The following is a 17522-nucleotide window of genomic DNA, read 5'->3' as shown; positions in this document are numbered from 1 at the left end:
GGCACATGGGCGTGTGTCCAGCTTGTGTGACTCCTGAAATATGCACTTTTTATCTAATTTTCGCTCATTTTGCTCCCAAATGCTCACCTAAGTATAAGAACATGAATTAAAGGGGTTAGGAGCATCAAATTCACCAATTTGCATAAATAATCATTCAAAAAAAGCATTAAGAATGAGATTAAAATATATTATTTTTATCATTTATGTTAGTGATTGACCCGATTAAGTAAGGAACAAGTAAAAATAACAGAAGAAATTGAGAAATTGAACACACAAATTTAACATGGAAAAACTCCTCCAAAGAGGATAAAAAATCACGGGTAAAGATAATTTTACTATAATGACAAAAAAAACGAAGAGTACAAAAAAATGGAGATAAAAACTAAACCCCAAAAACTCAAAAACAAAAAACCCTCAACGTAAACACAAAATTCTCTAAATGTGTTATGAGTTCTAATATCTAATGGGTGTTTTTTCTAAGGTTGTAAAAGAGCCTATTTATAGGCTAAATTCATATGTCAAATAATAATAAAATAATTTAAACTAATCAGTGTTTGATTGAAACAAATAAACAGAGTTTAACTAGAAATTATTTCTCAAATTTGACTGAAATAAGAGTCATACTTAACAAATCTCCACCTTGACTCATATTTCTACAACGCCATCTTTTCCAAAGCTTGTCATGAGCCTATCCTGAACTATGCAGGGAATTAACTGAGTCGAATCTGTGCTTAGAAACTGGAAGACTTCTAGCCTTCGACTAGTACACTGCCAAATCAAATCTAACCCGGGTCTGATTTTAACGAACATAATGCCCTAACTTTTCAAAACCTGTATCCAAAAGAGAATCTTTCTTCAACGAAATGATCATACATTTTTCCCTCCTATGACCAAGTTGCCTTCGCTTCAAATGAGTTGACTTCGACTTTGTAACGGACGAGGGACGTCCGATTTCAACAGTCATTGTAGAACCTTCCAGAAAAAAAAGACTGCCAGTTCTTTTACCTTTTAACAAAATGAGAGCTCCACGAGATACTTTAATGCCGCTCGACTCGATATTGATTCTGCATCCTTTCAAGTCTAAAATACTCAAGGAGATGAGATTCTTTCGTAAATCAGGTACATACTTGACATCTGAGAGTGTCCTAATCGTCCCATCATGTATCCTAATTTTAACAGTACCAATACCAATTACCTTACTAGATGAATCGTTTCCCATGCGCACAACTCCACCTTCAACCGAACTATATGTGGAGAACCATTCTCTATTGGGACACATGTGGAAAGAGCATCCCGAATCTAGGATCCACTCGGACGTAAGCTTGGAGTTATTGCTCGTTGACGCTAACAAGAAATCATCACCGTTTTCATCGACCAAGTTAGCACCAGCTACATCTTCCTCGTTACTCTTAGCAGCTTTTTTATTTCGCAGTTTATAACAATCTGCTTTGATGTGACCTAACTGTTTACAATAGTGACACCTTTTGTCTCATTTCTTTGATGCTATCAAAATGAAAGCCTACCTATTCGCCTTGCTATCCAAATGAAGCTTATTGTCGAGTTTGTCTCTACTCAACAAATGACCCTTCACATCTTCGAACGAGAGTTTGTCTCTACCATAAATTAGGGTCTCCCTAAAAGACTTGTATGAAGGGGGTCAAGAGCACAGTAATAGCATAGCTTGATCTTCATCATCAATATGAACCTCAACATCATTTAAAAGAGTAATGAATTGACTGATGTGATCTCTAAGAAGCTCACATTCGTTCATGCGAAACGTAAATAGATGTTGTTTCAACACTAAACGGTTAGTTAGAGACTTAGTTGCATAAAGAGTTTTTAACCTTTTCCACAAGGCAGATGAGGTCTTCTCCATCAATACCTCCTGTAATACCGTATTCGCGAGACACAACTGGATTGCAGACAAAGCCTTTTCATCAAGCTCTTCCCATTCTGTTTTATTTAGATTCTCAGACTTTTTCCTGGTAACAACATTTTTCAAACCGAATTAAACTAGAATTGCCATCATCCCAACTTGCCACAGATTGAAATTTGTCTCACCATTGAACTTCTCAATTTCAAACCTTGTTGCTGCCATATCTGAATGAGCTGATTTATGAAAATTAAACTAGCTATGATACCACTTGATAGAGATTGACCCGATTAAGTAAGGAACAAGTAAAAATAATAGAAGAAATTGAGAAATTGAACACACAAATTTAACGTGGAAAAACTCCTCCAAAGAGGATAAAAAACCACGGGCAAAGATAGTTTTACTATAATGGCAAAAGAAACGAAGAGTAAAAAAAGATGGAGATAAAAACTAAACCTCGAAAACCTGAAAACAAAGAACCCTCAAAACATAAACACAAGATTCTCTAAATGTGTTATAAGTTATAATATCTAATGGGTGTTTTTTCTAAGGTTGTAAAAGAGCCTATTTATAGGCTAAATTCATATATCAAATAATAATAAAATAATCTAAACTAATCAGTGTTTGATTGAAACAAATAAATAGAATTTAACTAGAATATTATTTATCAAATTTGAGTGAAATAGGAGTTATACTTAACCATTAATTATATATAAATGAAAATTTACATGTTTCGCTAGTAATAGGAAAGTTATATGGTCTAATTGTTTTTCCCACAATTTTCTTTTGTTTTCTTAGGGGATAAATTTTAATAATCATTCCAGAATGGTTTGGTGCACCTTTTAAGCCTGTTAGATTAAGATCTAGTTTTGCAAGTTGAATGACAGTCTCCATCACCAAATTTGGAAGCTGAGAAACTTTGTGAATATCTGATCTGTCATGATTCCTTTTATGTCGTCCTTAGAGATAATTGAAAGCTTGACCATCATATGGTGAACGCGGTCATGCATACTTCAAATGATAACAAATTGTGAATAGTAAAATGAATTACTCAGAAGCCAATTTCATCCTACAGGATCTTGTTTAGCAATTATTTCGAAACCCTAAAGACATTTGATTTAATCATTCTACTTTGGTTAGAATAATGGAGCATCTGAACATGTGAATGAGGAGGATGAACAGCAAGTAGGCATTGGATAAAAGTTCAAACAGTCTGTATTTGCCTCAAAAAATGCTCAGTAAAACACCCAACAGGAGGAAAATTGGCAAAATATACAATTACAGTACATGATCTTTTAATTTAGTGTGCGTGTGTATTATAATGTCACTTCTTTTATGAGGAGAAAAAATGAAAATGTTAGGTTCCGACTTCCAAGGGACACAATATCATATAGAAATGGATAGAATATATAGCTATACTTGTGCAAATATTTATTGTTTGCAGTTGTCTTATTTCAATTATACAATGACAACAGCTAACTTGTGCACGGGGAAATTGGATGATGTTAACTTAATTGGACAGCCCTGAGCTGGAGAGCTGGTTGAGGGAAGACATTTTGCATAAACAACGCTGACAGAGTTCTCAGATCGATATCCAAATTGAGTGAAGAAACAATAAGAAATTGCTGATTAAATAAGTATTTAAGATTCCTTTTGTCTGTATGACCTGATGTATATATAAAATGGAGCTGATGCCTACTGCTGCTATTGCAAATAATAGGTAGAAACATTCAACCATTGGGATGTTCCCCTGAAGAAGAAAGAAAAATGGCAGCCCAAACAACTCACCACGCTCGTTCTAACAGCTTCCCCTTGCAATCTAGACCAAATCCACTTGTTTCAGAGATTGATGAACATTTGAACAGATTAAGGGACTCCGAAGAAACGTCAACGTCATCATCAATAAGCCATAAGCTAAATGGCCTTCAGGATTTGTATGATTGTGTGGATAAGTTGCTGCGGTTGCCCTTTTCCCAACAAGAATTAGCTCAAGAACAAAACAAGGGACCTGTTGATGAATTGTTGGATGGATCCCTTAGGCTCTTTGACCTGTGCAACACTACTAAGGATATTTTGTTGCAAACAAAAGGAAGTATACAGGATATTCAATCAGTTATGCGAAGAAGACCATGCGGAGAAGTCGAGCTTGTGGGTGAGGTGAGGAAGTACTTCACCTCTAGAAAAGTGGTGCAGAAGACTATCCACAAGGCATTGAAGAATGTGAAGGGCGTGGAAACGAAACGCATCTTCTCATCTTCGAACGACCACGAGACCAAGGCAATGGTTAGCTTGCTAAGGGAGGCTGAAGCAGTCACTTCCTCCATGTTTGAGTACTTATTCACCCTCATCTCAGGGCCAATGGAACGATCAAAGTGTGGCAGCTGGGCGTTAGTGTCCAAGCTATTGCACCACAAACGGATAGCGTGTGAACAAACCGGAAGAAGAGACATTAATGAATTTGAGAAGGTTGATGCTGCTTTAAGATCAGTAATGAGTCAGAAGATGAGCAAATCTGAGAATGTTGAGATGCCAAGACAGCTAAAAGAGTTGGAGCTTTGCGTTCAAGATCTTGAAGATGGACTTGAGTGCCTCTTCAGGTGTATGATCAAAGCTAGGGTGTCTCTTCTCAACGCACTCAATCATTAGAAAATTTTGTAAACACCAATCTTGTACAGACATGAGATATACATATATATACTGAATGAAATGCAGTTTTGATACTACAATATCATTTTCTAGCATTTATCTGCACCTTTTTTTCCCATTTGTCTGGAATAAACTCCATTCTGTTTTAAACACCAAATTAGCAAGAACCTCAAGACTGATTTTCTAACTTTCGATTTTTTAAGCCATAAATTCAAATGTTTGATGTTTCAATTGAGGGAAGGTTGTTAAACCAGATTCGGACAGAGCTGACTCAATCTATCAATTAAAACATAAATAAAAATAGAGAAATAAGTCTTCAAAAATGAACTCTTCTTGACTATCCCTGAATCATCTTCTTCAATGTCAAGAATCCTACCGTCTCAATCCACAAACACATTATTAGAAACTAATAAAAAATTCAATTGACATTCACATGGTTGATTCAGATCATACACGAGCTGCATCATAAAAAATTGTTAGTTAAGGGACAATCGAATCTTCAAGAAATGCTTTCTTGCTAAAAATTATAGTATACAAGTCAAGCATGCGGATCTTGCCTCCCTTTTGCCAAACGTAAGGTGATAACCAGCAGACAAGTTGAAAGCAATGAGGCATTAATATAAGGGAAGAACGGAAAAGCAAATGGCCATTGCCTATATACTTTCTCAGCACCATCGTGTGTATTTGTATATTTTTATATTATTATCATGCTATTGAAGATAAGTTTTGATTGTATTTGCTAAGGGGTAATGAGTTGTTTTGACGGTGGAAAGGAGACAACACATGAACAGTTTTGTAGATCCAAATCTAGTTCATGTTACTTGTAATTGATATTTAAAGAGGATGAGATTCCTCTTGTCCACCCTCAGCCTGTAATATATATATATTCAGCAGATGACAATGGGAAGACAGCAAATAGGTAGAGTGAGTTGAAACACACAATTGCAATTGCAAGGCCTTCTTTCTTCTCTAAAACAAAGAAATGGCTGCCTCTCCTTTGAATGTCCAACCTTCTTTCCATGCTCGCTCAAACAGCTTGCCTTCAAGGCAACACCCCATTACTTCACAAATTGATGAAAATCTGAACCGATTGAGGGCATCTCAATCGGCCTCTACATCTTCGTCATCCACAGGACATGAACTGACCTGTCTTCAAGATTTGTACGACTATGTGGATATGTTGCTTCAGTTTCCCCTCACTCAACAAGCTCTAGCTCAAGACCAGCAAAGGAAATCGGTTGAACAAGTTTTGGATGCATCTCTCGTGCTCCTGGATGTATGCGGAACCGCTAAAGATGCCTTGTTGCAAATCAAGGAATGCACTAAAGAACTCCAATCGGTTTTGCGCCGAAGACGAGGAGAAGTTGAAGGGTTTGGTGATGAGGTTAGAAAATACTTAACCTCCAAGAAGGAAGTGAGAAAGGCAATAAGCAAGGCCTTCAAGAACTTGAAGCATATGGACAATAAACTTATGAGCAAAGACGGTGAGACCGGAGCCGTGATTAGCACCTTAAAACAAGTAGTAGCAGCCACCATGGGCGTGTTACTGTTGGTGCAAGAGGCAGCAACAGACTATTTTCAATCTTGCTTGTAGGGCAAGCCTCGATCCTTGCTGAAGAAACAAACTCAGAAGCAAGAACAGAAACACATGCAAATGGAAAACAAAAGAAATTGAGAGAGAGTATTTTGAATGAAAAGAGCTAATATTTTTCATTAACTCACCTTAAGGCATAATGCCATTACATATAAGGGATTACAATAGCAAAACAAACAAGTTATCACCTAATAACTTACCTAACACCACTAATTTGCCTAGTAACTTGGCAAACTTGTTTGAATACATAAACAGCTACCTAAACTTGTCATTCATCACTTAGTTACATCAAAATCCAGCTACCAACTAAGTTTGATCCTAACGAAATACAAAACATTCAATTAAAGAAACTAAATGGATAGCTTCAGCTTGCTGCACCAATTTGTTGTTGAAGCACGTTCCCTGCATGGCCACCTTTGCTGCTACATGGGAGCTGTCTTCAACACTCCTCCTCAGCTTCTATGCAGCAGACTCCTAGTTCCCTCTTTAGGCTTAGAAATCTTGATACACCAAGAGGCTTTGTGAAGATATCAGCAATCTGATTTTCAGAACTGCAATGAACCAGCTCAATTTCTTGAGCTTGTTCCATCTCCCTTATCACATGCAGTTTAATATTGAAGTGTTTTGTCCTACCATGGAAGACAAGATTTTTTGCAATAGCAACTGCTGACTTGTTGTCACAATGTATCACAGTTGCTTCATTCTGCTGTAGGTTTAAATCACTCAAAATTTTTCTCAGCCACACAGCTTGATTAACAGCACTAGCAGCTGCTACATACTCAGCTTCAGCTGTTGACTGAGCCACCATTGTTTGTTTTCTTGAGCTCCAACAAATCATTGCAGAGCCAAGTGTAAAAGCATAACCAGAGGTGCTCTTCATGTCATCTTTTGAACCAGCCCAATCGCTGTCTGTATAGCCAATCAATTTCAACTCCTTGACCCTTTTGAAACATATACCATGGTTCAAGGTACCTTTGATATACCTCAGAACCCTTTTTCCTGCTTTATAATGCTGCTGATTACAGCAATGCATGAATCGTGACAGCATGCTCACAGCAAATAGAATATCAGGTCTTGTTGCTGTCAAATACAACAAACAGCCAATAAGGCTTCTGTAATCTGTTTCACAGACAGATTCATGTTCCTCTTGGCTCGATAGCTTCATGCCAATAGCCATTGGTGTGCTCACTGGTTTACAATTCTCCATTGAGAATTTAGCCAGCACTTTCAAGGCAAATGTCTTTTGTTTCAAGAGGATTCCTCCTTCTACTTGATTGACTTCCATTCCTAGGAAATATGTCATCAATCCCAGGTTTGACATCTCAAACATTTCCTTCATTTTTGCTTTGAAGTCAGCCAACATAAACTTGTCTCCTCCAGTCACTAGAAGATCATCAACATACAGTGACACAATAAGCTGTGTTTCAGCTCCATTCCTCTTAACATAGAGTGTTGGCTCACTAGCACTCCTTTCAAATCTCAAACTGACCAAGTATGAGTCAATTTGAGCATACCAGGCTCGAGGGGCCTGTTTTAGGCTATACAAGGCCTTTCTTAGCCTATACACCAAATGTTCCTTACCAGGCATTATAAAACCTGGGGGTTGTTCGATGTATATCTCCTCTTCTAAGAATCCATTGAGGAATGCAAACTTGACATCCATTTGGTGGATTGTCCACTGGTTCTGAGCAGCAACTGCAATCAGCAATCTGATTGTATCGAGTCTGGCTACTGGAGCAAATGTTTCCATGTAGTCCAGACCATACCTTTGACTGAAGCCCTTTACAACTAGCCTGGCCTTTAGCTTGTTTAAACTTCCATCCGCATTGTGCTTCACTCGATAGACCCATTTTACACCAATGGTCTTTCTGTTGGCAGGCTTTTCAACCAACTCCCATGTCTGATTCTTCACAATCATGTTGATTTCATCAACCATAGCCTGTTTCCAACCTTCATCTGCTTCAGCTTCTTCAAAACTACTAGGTTCTGCTATAGCAACTTGTGCTCTTTCATAAATCTCATCTAGGGGCCTTGTGCCTCTCACAGGCACATCATCAACATCCATTTCAGGACCAAGGTGCTCAAGTTCAGCTTGATTAGGCATCAGGTCTTCTGAAGCAGCTTCTGGTTTACTCTTCTCCCAATTCCAGCAAGCCTTCTCATTAAAGATGACATCTCTGCTCACTTGGACTTTGTTTGTCAAAGGATCCAGCACCTTGTAGCCCTTCTTAACTGAGCTATAGCCTACTAGAACACCTGGTTGAGCCCTTTCAGAGAGCTTTTCTCTCTTTGCTGCTGGTATTTGTGCATAACACAGGCAACCAAACACCTTCAGATGTGCCAAGGAAGGCTTGAAACCAGACCAAGCCTCGAAAGGTGTTTTGGATGCAAGAGCTTTGGTAGGAAGCCTATTTTGAAGGTAGACAGCAGTGTTTACTGCCTCAGCCCACATGGTCTTGGGCAGTTTCTTCTCAAACAGCAGGCACCTGGCCATATCCATCAAGCTTCTGTTTTTTCTTTCTGATACCCCATTCTGCTGAGGTGTGTAGACATTTGTAAGCTGGTGTTTGATACCAGCATCATTACAAATGGCTTGAAACTGAGCTGAAGTGTACTCAGTGCCATTGTCTGACCTTATCGATTTCAGCTTGCAACCTGTTTCTGTCTCTACAGCAGTTTTAAACTTCACAAACACTTGAGCTACCTCAGACTTGTGTTTTAAGAAGAAAATCCAGCAAAACCTTGTAAAATCATCAATGAAGAGGATGAAATACCTATTTTTGCTGAGTGATTCAGTCCTCATCGGGCCACATACATCAGAGTGCACCAGCTGTAGTTTTTCAGTAGCTCTCCAAGCTGAATTTGTAGGAAATGGCAATCTTGCCTGTTTCCCCATCTGGCAAACTTTACACACATCATCATGCTCCACTGAGCTAGTAAAGTTCTCTGCCAAGCCTTCTTTGGCCATTCGAGCTAATGATCTGAAGTTGGCATGCCCAAGCCTTTGATGCCAAAGCTTGGAATCATCAACAGAGGCTGTATATGCAGACTTTGAGTCATTTGGCCAGTGTACCTCAAAGCATTTGTCAGTCATTGTGACTGTCATAAGGCTTGATCCACTTGGATCAGCAATGTGGCACTGTTTATTCTTGAACACAACAGAATAGCCTTTCTCGAGCAATTGAGCTATGCTGAGAAGGTTTCTGTCGATTTCTGGCACTAACAGCACATTTGGAATGATCTTGTTGCCTGTGGGGGTACATATCAGAACCTCTCCTCTTCCTTCAGCTCTTATGAACTGACCATTTCCAACCTTGACCTTGGTTTTGCAACTTCTATCCAAGGTTTTGAACAAGGAGGCATCTGGTGACATGTGGTTAGTGCAACCACTGTCCAATAGCCAGCCTTTTGAGCATTTCTTCTTAACAGCTAAGCAAGAAACAGCAAAGACCTGCTCTTCTTGATCACTACTGTCCTCAGCTACTCGAGCTTCAACCTTTGGTTGTTGAAATTGACTCTGCCTTGACTTGGTTCTATTTTTGCAAACCCTTTCAACATGGCCTTTCTTCTTGCAGTGTTGGCATACTGCATCTGGTCTGAACCAGCATCTGTCTTCTGGATGACCTGGCCTCTTGCAATGTCTGCAGGGCTGGTCATTGCTCCTTGCAGTATCAGGCTTAGGCCTGCTTTTCCAAGGCTTTTTACCTCTTGGAGCATTGATGCTCGAGGCTTCTTTGGCCTTGGCATTGAATGCACCTTCCTGGTGGTCTTCAACTCTGCTAGCTCTCCTTTGTTCCTGAGCATAGAAAGTGTTGATTAGCTCAGTCAAAGAGATGGTAGCAAGGTCTCTTGAGTCCTCAAGAGAGGATATCTTGGCCTCATATCTCTCAGGCAAAGTGGAGAGAACTTTCTCTACTATCCTTGCCTCATCAAAGTGCTCACCAATGAGCCTTATACTGTTAACCACTGCCATGATTCTGTCTGCATACTGCTTTACTGTTTCTTCTTCCTTCATTTTTAGGTTCTCGAAATCCCTTCTCAAATTCAACAGCTGCTGTTGCCTTGTTCTCTCAGTGCCTTGAAACTCCTCCTTAAGCTTATCCCAGGCCTGTTTTTGAGTCTCACAGGCCATAATTCTGGTGAAGATGACATCTGACACACAGTTCTGGATGCAGGACATGGCTTTGTGCCTTTTGGTCCTCTCATCAGCATGTTGCCTGATCTGAGCTACTGTGGGATTAGCCCTCAGTGGTGCTGGCTCAGCATCTGTGTTGACAACTTCCGACAGATCAAAGGCCTGCAGGTAAGTCTTCATCTTAACCAGCCATATGTGGAAGCCCTCTCCATTGAAGACTGGTGGGGCTGCTGGTGAAAAACTTGAGGAAGACATTCAGCTTTCTTAGTTTGATAAAAAACAGGTCCACTAAGAATGAAGCTCTAGATACCAATTGTTGGTGCAAGAGGCAGCAACAGACTGTTTTCAATCTTGCTTGTATGGCAAGCCTCGATCCTTGCTGAAGAAACAAACTCAGAAGCAAGAACAGAAACACATGCAAATGGAAAACAAAAGAAATTGAGAGAGAGTATTTTGAACGAAAAGAGCTGATATTTTTCATTAACTCACCTTAAGGCATAATGCCATTACATATAAGGGATTACAATAGCAAAACAAACAAGTTATCACCTAATAACTTACCTAACACCACTAATTTGCCTAGTAACTTGGTAAACTTGTTTGAATACATAAACAGCTACCTAAACTTGTCATTCATCACTTAGTTACATCAAAATGCAGCTACCAACTAAGTTTGATCCTAACTAAATACAAAACATTCAATTAAAGAAACTAAATGGATAGCTTCAGCTTGCTGCACCAATTTGCTGTTGAAGCACGTTCCCTGCATGGCCACCTTTGCTGCTACATGAGAGCTGTCTTCAACAGTTACAATCCTTGTTGTCCTTTATTTCAGGGCCAGAGGCATCGAGCCGGTGGTCACTAGTTTCAAAGTTAATGCACCAGAAAAGAGTAAGGTGCGAGGAAGAAGAAGAGAAAACAAATGAAATCGCGAATGCTGAAGCCGCATTGCATTCCTTCATTAAATCTGGAAACGTGAAGCATGTTGAGAATGTGCAAAATGAGCTCCAAAACTCAGAGTTGTGCATCCAAGACCTTGAAGAAGGTCTTGAAAGCTTCTTCAGGCGTTTGATCAAAGCTAGAGTCACTGTTCTAAACATTGTCAACTGTTGAAATCTTGGCATTGTAAACTTGTACATAATAATAACTTACATGTATACAACTATTGTTAAAACAAAAAATTATACAGTCTTCATTCCACCAACTTTCTCTCTTTGCATTAAATCTTGTCCACCAATATCTGAACTAGCAAATTGAACTTTTCTTTTTACGAGATTATAGATACTGAAATTCCAACTCCAAACCCAAATTCCAGATTTGATGCGATTCTGCTATGAATGCATGAGCTGTCAGGATTCCTGTTTTGATAAGTTTTAACAATTTGATTACTTTGACTATGACATGGTAGATACATGCATATCTCACACGCTTTAAGAAAATAAATCATAGTCTGTCGATCACAATAGTTTCTTCGGTTCTGTGAGGAGAAAAGGGAGCAAAGGATACGAAAGTGGATCTTGTCCTACCCCTTGCCATTTTTACTCCAATTATTTTGATTTTGATTTTAATCTGTATTTAATTTTGTGTTTAAAAGGTCCATTATTTAACGAAAACTGTCTCTCAGTTATGCTCACAGCTTTGTCATCCTGCATTGATCATTAAACTCCACCCATTTTTCTATAAGTTGCAAACTATGTACAGGTTGAGATTGCAGATCTTGCCCGCCTCCTGCACGACAAGAAATTAATAAACTCAACCATGTTAATTGCATGCACATGTTCAAGTCGATGTTGATGGAAATGATTAAACAATAATAGTTACATAAATTAGTTTCTTGTCTCCAAATAATAGACAAGTAGCCACTGTTAGTTGAAGCAAGCTTAAAGCCACTCGTGCATAGCCCCATTATATAGTATAGTTTTATTATATCAGGAATCTTATATACTAATTAAAAGAATCATGTTATGAGTTGTGGAGCATGTTAGGAGGGAGACATCGCTCAACCATGCTGACATAGTAGTTCAGATTGGTATCAAGTTCATGTTAGCTCATGACTTCAATTTGGAAGGGTGAGATTCTTCATGTCTCCTCTTTCACACAATATATGCATATATATATTAGGTAGATGAAGGAAAGAATATGTTGTCTATCAACTACGAGTCATGGCCTCAAATGCCCGATAGCAACAGAAATCAAGCCCTCGATAATATTAAGGTAACAAAATGTTAATGTCATCTGTAATGCTTGGGAAATAGTTTCATTTATATTTACTTTATTAACTTGTGTTTTTTTGTTTTTTGTAGCCGAGGTTTGCTTTAGAGGTCTCGGATGCTTATGTAAAGAAGGCATTGGGAAAAAGATGGAGAGACAACAAAAGTACTTTGAAGAAAAAATATTATAAGACAAAAAAAACCCTCGATGAGAAATTGCAAAATGTCTCGCCGGTATGTTGAGGTACCAATGGGAAGATGCGGTTAGATTTTGGCATTCGAAGAAAGGCGAGGTATGACGTACTTCCAAACTATTGTAATTATTTTGGTTTATAGTATTTTCTATTTACGTACTAAAAAATTTCGTAACGTAAGATTGTGAACAAGTTGGAAAAAGCAGCAGGCAGAAACAAAAATTCACCCACACAACCGGGTCGAGAAGTTTTGCATGTGTAGCTGAGGCGGAGGTATTTTTAATTTTTTTAATATTGTCGAATATGTATAACTTTCTATTAAATAATATTTATACTACTATATTGTAGGAACTGTCGTCCGGTCAAAAAGTTGGACGCCTTCAACTTTTTGAAATTACACATAGGATGAAAGATGGATCTCCCATGACTCCTGAAGCTGGTGAAATAATGGTACGTTTACTTAATACAATTTGATTTATTTTAGTTATTTATAGTGTTTATTTTCTAATGGTTTAAATCATTGCTTGTAATGCGACTATTGTTATGTTGCATATGTTTTTCAATATATAATATTGCGTTCCTAACTATGTGATATATTTATTAGGAAAAACTAAAGGATAAAAAGGCGGAGTACGAAGCGATTGCTTCTAGTGATGTTCTGTTCATCTTGAAGACATTGATAACCGGATTATTACTGAAGTTTTGGGTCCTGAAAGGTATGGTCGGGTTCAATTTCAAGGATCTTTTGTTAGCCCAACCCAATATTTTGGATCCAGCTCCCACCAATACATGGCTTCGGGGAGTCAGGCTCAAGTTGAAGTTCAGAGGTTAAAAGACCAGATGGCTCAGATGCAAGCGACCACAGTTGAGGTTCAAAGGAAATATGAAGAACTTCAGCTACAACTTAAAGCAGAGGCGGAAGCGAGGGAAGCAGCGACTGCAGCGAGGGAAGCGGAGGCTGCAGCGAAAGAAGCAGAGCAGAGCAAAAAATACGATGAACTCCAATAGCAGCTTCAGATTATGATGAAGATGTTTAAGTCGCAACTTCCGCCTTCATAGTGTATGACATAAATATTTTTATCATTTTAACATTTAACATTTTTTGCAAAAATAATATGAACAGTACTTTTATTTATTGATATTAATATTATTTTATTCGTGTAATTTGAAATATTATATAAATTTATTGCTATTGGCTGATTTAGTTCTGGTTGCTTTTGATTTGTTGCTACAGGAGGACCGAAAAAATGAAAAATTTAATATAAAAAAATCCCAAAAATAGTGGCGTTTTTGTATAAAAGCGCTGCTAAAGAACATGTTCTTTAGCAGCGCTTAGAAAAAAGATGCCGCTAAAGACCATGTTCTTTAGCGGCGCCTAGAAAAAAACGCCGCTAAAAACCATGTTCTTTAGCGGCGCATAGAAAAAAAATGCCGCTAAAGAACATGCTCTTTAGAGGCGCTTAGAAAAAAACGCCGCTAAAGAACATGTTCTTTAGAGGCGCACAAACAAAAATGCCGTTAAAGAATATGGTCTTTAGCGGCGTTTTTGTTTGTAAACGCTGCAAACGTTTGCGACGTTTTCATTAGCGGCCTTTTTTGCGGCGCTTGTGGAAGCGTCGCAAATACCTTTACTGGCGTTAAAAAGAGCCGCTAAAGGCCTAAAAAAACGCCGCTAAAAACCTGTTTTGGTGTAGTGTTCACATCTTCGAACGAGAGTTTGTCTCCACCATAAATTAGGGTCTCCCTAAAAGACTTGTATGAACGGGGACAATAGCATAGTAATAGCATAGCTTGATCTTCATCATCAATATGAACCTCAACATCATTTAAAAGAGTAATGAATTGATTGATGTGATCTCTAAGAAGCTCACCTTCGTTCATACGAAACGTAAATACATGTTGTTTCAACACTAAACGGTTAGCTAGAGACTTAGTTGCATAAAGAGTTTCTAACCTTTTCCACAAGGCAGATGAGGTCTTCTCCATCAATACCTCCTGTAATACCGTATTCGCAAGGCACAATTGGATTGCAGACAAAGCCTTTTCATCAAGCTCTTCCATTCTGTTTTATTTAGATTCTCAGGCTTTTTCCCGGTAACAACCTTTTTCAAACCGGATTAAACTAGAATTGCCATCATCCCAACTTGCCACATATTGAAATTTGTCTCACCATCGAACTTCTCAATTTCAAACCTTGTTACTGCCATATCTGAATGGGCTGATTTATGAAAATTAAACTATCTCTGATACCACTTGTTAGAGATTGACCCGATTAAGTAAGGAACAAGTAAAAATAACAGAAGAAATTGAGAAATTGAACACACAAATTTAACGTGGAAAAACTCCTCCAAAGAGGATAAAAAACCACGGGCAAAGGTAATTTTACTATAATGGCAAAAGAAACGAAGAGTACACAAAGATGGAGATAAAAACTAAACCTCGAAAACCTGAAAACAAAGAAACCTCAAAACGTAAACACAAGATTCTCTAAATGTGTTATGAGTTATAATATCTAATGGGTGTTTTTTCTAAGGTTGTAAAAGGGTCTATTTATAGGCTAAATTCATATGTCAAATAATAATAAAATAATCTAAACTAATCAGTTTTTGATTGAAACAAATAAATAGAATATAACTAGAAGATTATTTCTCAAATTTGAGTGAAATAGGAGTTATACTTAACCATTAATCATATAAAAATGAAAATTTACATGTTTCTGTTGGCACATAATTAAATTAATCTTGTACAAATAAATTATGAAAAGTTAAAAGAATGAAGAGACTTGAATATGAAGAGTGAAGAGACTTGAAGATGAAAAGTTACACACATTATGAAGAGTGAAGAGACTTGAATATGAAAAGTTATACACATGCATGGATAGTCATAACTCTTATAGTATTTAAGTTATGTAAATGAATAGTAACAACTCCTAGCATTTAGTGATATAGATGAATAGTCACTTACAACTCCTATATAAAGAGTTGTATGTGATGAAGAATTTAAGTAGAGTGATTGAAATAAAAAGTTTATTATAAGGAATTTTATTTCTTCCATATAAATTTTTTTTTCTTTTCATTATATTTTTTTATCATTTTTTTTGTTTTATTTCTCCAAATATTGATCAATTTTCTACAAATTGGTATCAGAGCCTTGTTCAATCGAAATGAACAATTCTATTCCTCTTTCTTTCGTTCCCCAATTAACCAAAGAAAATTATGGCAAATGGAGTATCCAAATGAAGGCTCTTCTTGGATCTCTGGAAGTTTGAGAGATTGTCGAAAAAGGTTATAATGAAGTTGAGGCTGAAGAGGAGGAAGAATTAGCACAAGTTCAAAAAGAGAGTCTAAGAAAATTAAGGAAAAAAAATCAGCAAGCCTTATTTTGGATATATCAAGGAGTTCAATCATATGAAGCGGCTTGGGAAAAAATAGCTTGTGCCACCACGACAAAACAAGCATGGGAATTTTTACAAAATTCATTCAAATGAGATGAAAAGGTGAAAAGAGTTCGGTTGCAAACTCTTCGAGGGGAGTTTGAAACATTGCAAAAAATAGAGTTAGAATCAATTTCTGATTACTGTTCACGGGTTTTGTCCATAGTCAACCAATTAAAAAGAAATGGTAAAACTATGGATGATATTCGTGGTGTTGAGAAAATCCTCCGTTCTTTAGATTCCAGATTTGACTACATTGTGGTAGCCATTGAAGAATCAAAGGACTTGAGTACCATGACTATTGATGAACTCACAAGTTCGTTGCAAGCCCATGAAGAAAGATTAAACAAGAAGAAAAAGGAAGTAGATCTAGATCAAGCACTCCAGTCAAAGTTGTCTCTAAATGAGAAGAAGGGAGATTTTAAAAATCAAAGAGGGAGAGATCCTGGTCATGGAAGAGGAAGATATTTTAGAGGAAGAGGCTCAAATGCTCGTGAAAGAGGTGAAGATGCAAGCACGGAGAATGGATGGAAAGAAGCAAACCAAAGTCAAAATTTTAGAGGATCACAAAGAGGACGTGGACATGGAAATCAAAGAGGAAGAGGTCGTGGCTATTTTGAATGTTATCATTGTCGCAAACCTAGTCATTTGGCAAGTGAATGCTGGTACAAGAAAGAAGAAAAAAATGAAGCTAATATAGTACAAAATAATCAAGAGCAAAAGCAAGAAACTTTGTTGCTCATATCTCATGGTGGAGAGATTGATGATGTCTGGTGCATAGACAATGGTGCTAGCAAGCATATGACAGGTAACAAAAAATTATTTTCAAAGTTCTTTGAATCTGATTGTGGAGAAGTAAAAGTAGGAGATGGCAAAGCTTACAAAGTTAGCAGTGTTGGTGAGTTGGAGTTCAAAACAAAGCAAGGAAGGGTAGAGAAAATGTCTGAAGTTTATTTTGTTCCTGGTCTTAAAAATAATCTGCTTAGCGTTGGGCATCTCTTGAAGAAGGGGTATGATATTCATTTCCGTGACATGGCTTGCTATTTGTCAAAGAAAAATCAGGTTGTTGCTAGAGTTGGAGTGGCATCAAATAATCTTTTCTCTCTCACCTTTCAAAATTAGAATATGTCTTGCTTTATTGGTGCTCATAAAGGAATTTCAAAGTTATGGCATGATAGATATGGACATTTGAACTATGGAAATTTGGAGATGCTTTCAAGGAAGATGATGGTTAGAGGTTTACAAAAAATCGATCGGCTTGATGATGTTTGTGAAGCATGTCAACTTGGAAAGCAACACAAAATTGCTTTTCCTTCTCAATCCTCGTGGAAAGCAAGAATACCATTGCAACTTATTCACTCGGATCTTTGTGGTCCAATGACAGTTTCATCTTTGGGAGATAATCGTTACTTTATCTCTTTCATTAATGATTACTCA

At 37.6% G+C, this 17522-nt stretch overlaps 3 protein-coding genes across 3 annotated transcripts; all 3 read left to right on the top strand.

Annotated features, from left to right (window-relative positions):
- The first annotated feature begins 3640 nt into the window (after positions 1 to 3640).
- On the top strand, positions 3641 to 4519 carry LOC107921471 (uncharacterized). The gene has a single exon (XM_016851321.2). It carries the CDS (start codon positions 3641 to 3643, stop codon positions 4517 to 4519), a length of 879 nt encoding a protein of 292 aa, XP_016706810.1.
- A 982-nt stretch (positions 4520 to 5501) lies between these two features.
- On the top strand, positions 5502 to 6113 carry LOC107921541 (uncharacterized). The gene has a single exon (XM_016851381.2). The coding sequence runs from the start codon at positions 5502 to 5504 to the stop codon at positions 6111 to 6113; it is 612 nt and encodes a 203-aa protein (XP_016706870.2).
- A 10167-nt stretch (positions 6114 to 16280) lies between these two features.
- Positions 16281 to 17207, top strand: LOC107921542 (uncharacterized). Its single transcript, XM_016851382.1, has one exon. The coding sequence runs from the start codon at positions 16281 to 16283 to the stop codon at positions 17205 to 17207; it is 927 nt and encodes a 308-aa protein (XP_016706871.1).
- Positions 17208 to 17522: the final 315 nt, after the last annotated feature.

Source organism: Gossypium hirsutum, chromosome D01 (assembly GCF_007990345.1).
Source record: "Gossypium hirsutum isolate 1008001.06 chromosome D01, Gossypium_hirsutum_v2.1, whole genome shotgun sequence".
Lineage (NCBI taxonomy): Eukaryota > Viridiplantae > Streptophyta > Magnoliopsida > Malvales > Malvaceae > Gossypium > Gossypium hirsutum.
This window is presented reverse-complemented; position numbering and strand designations above follow the sequence as displayed.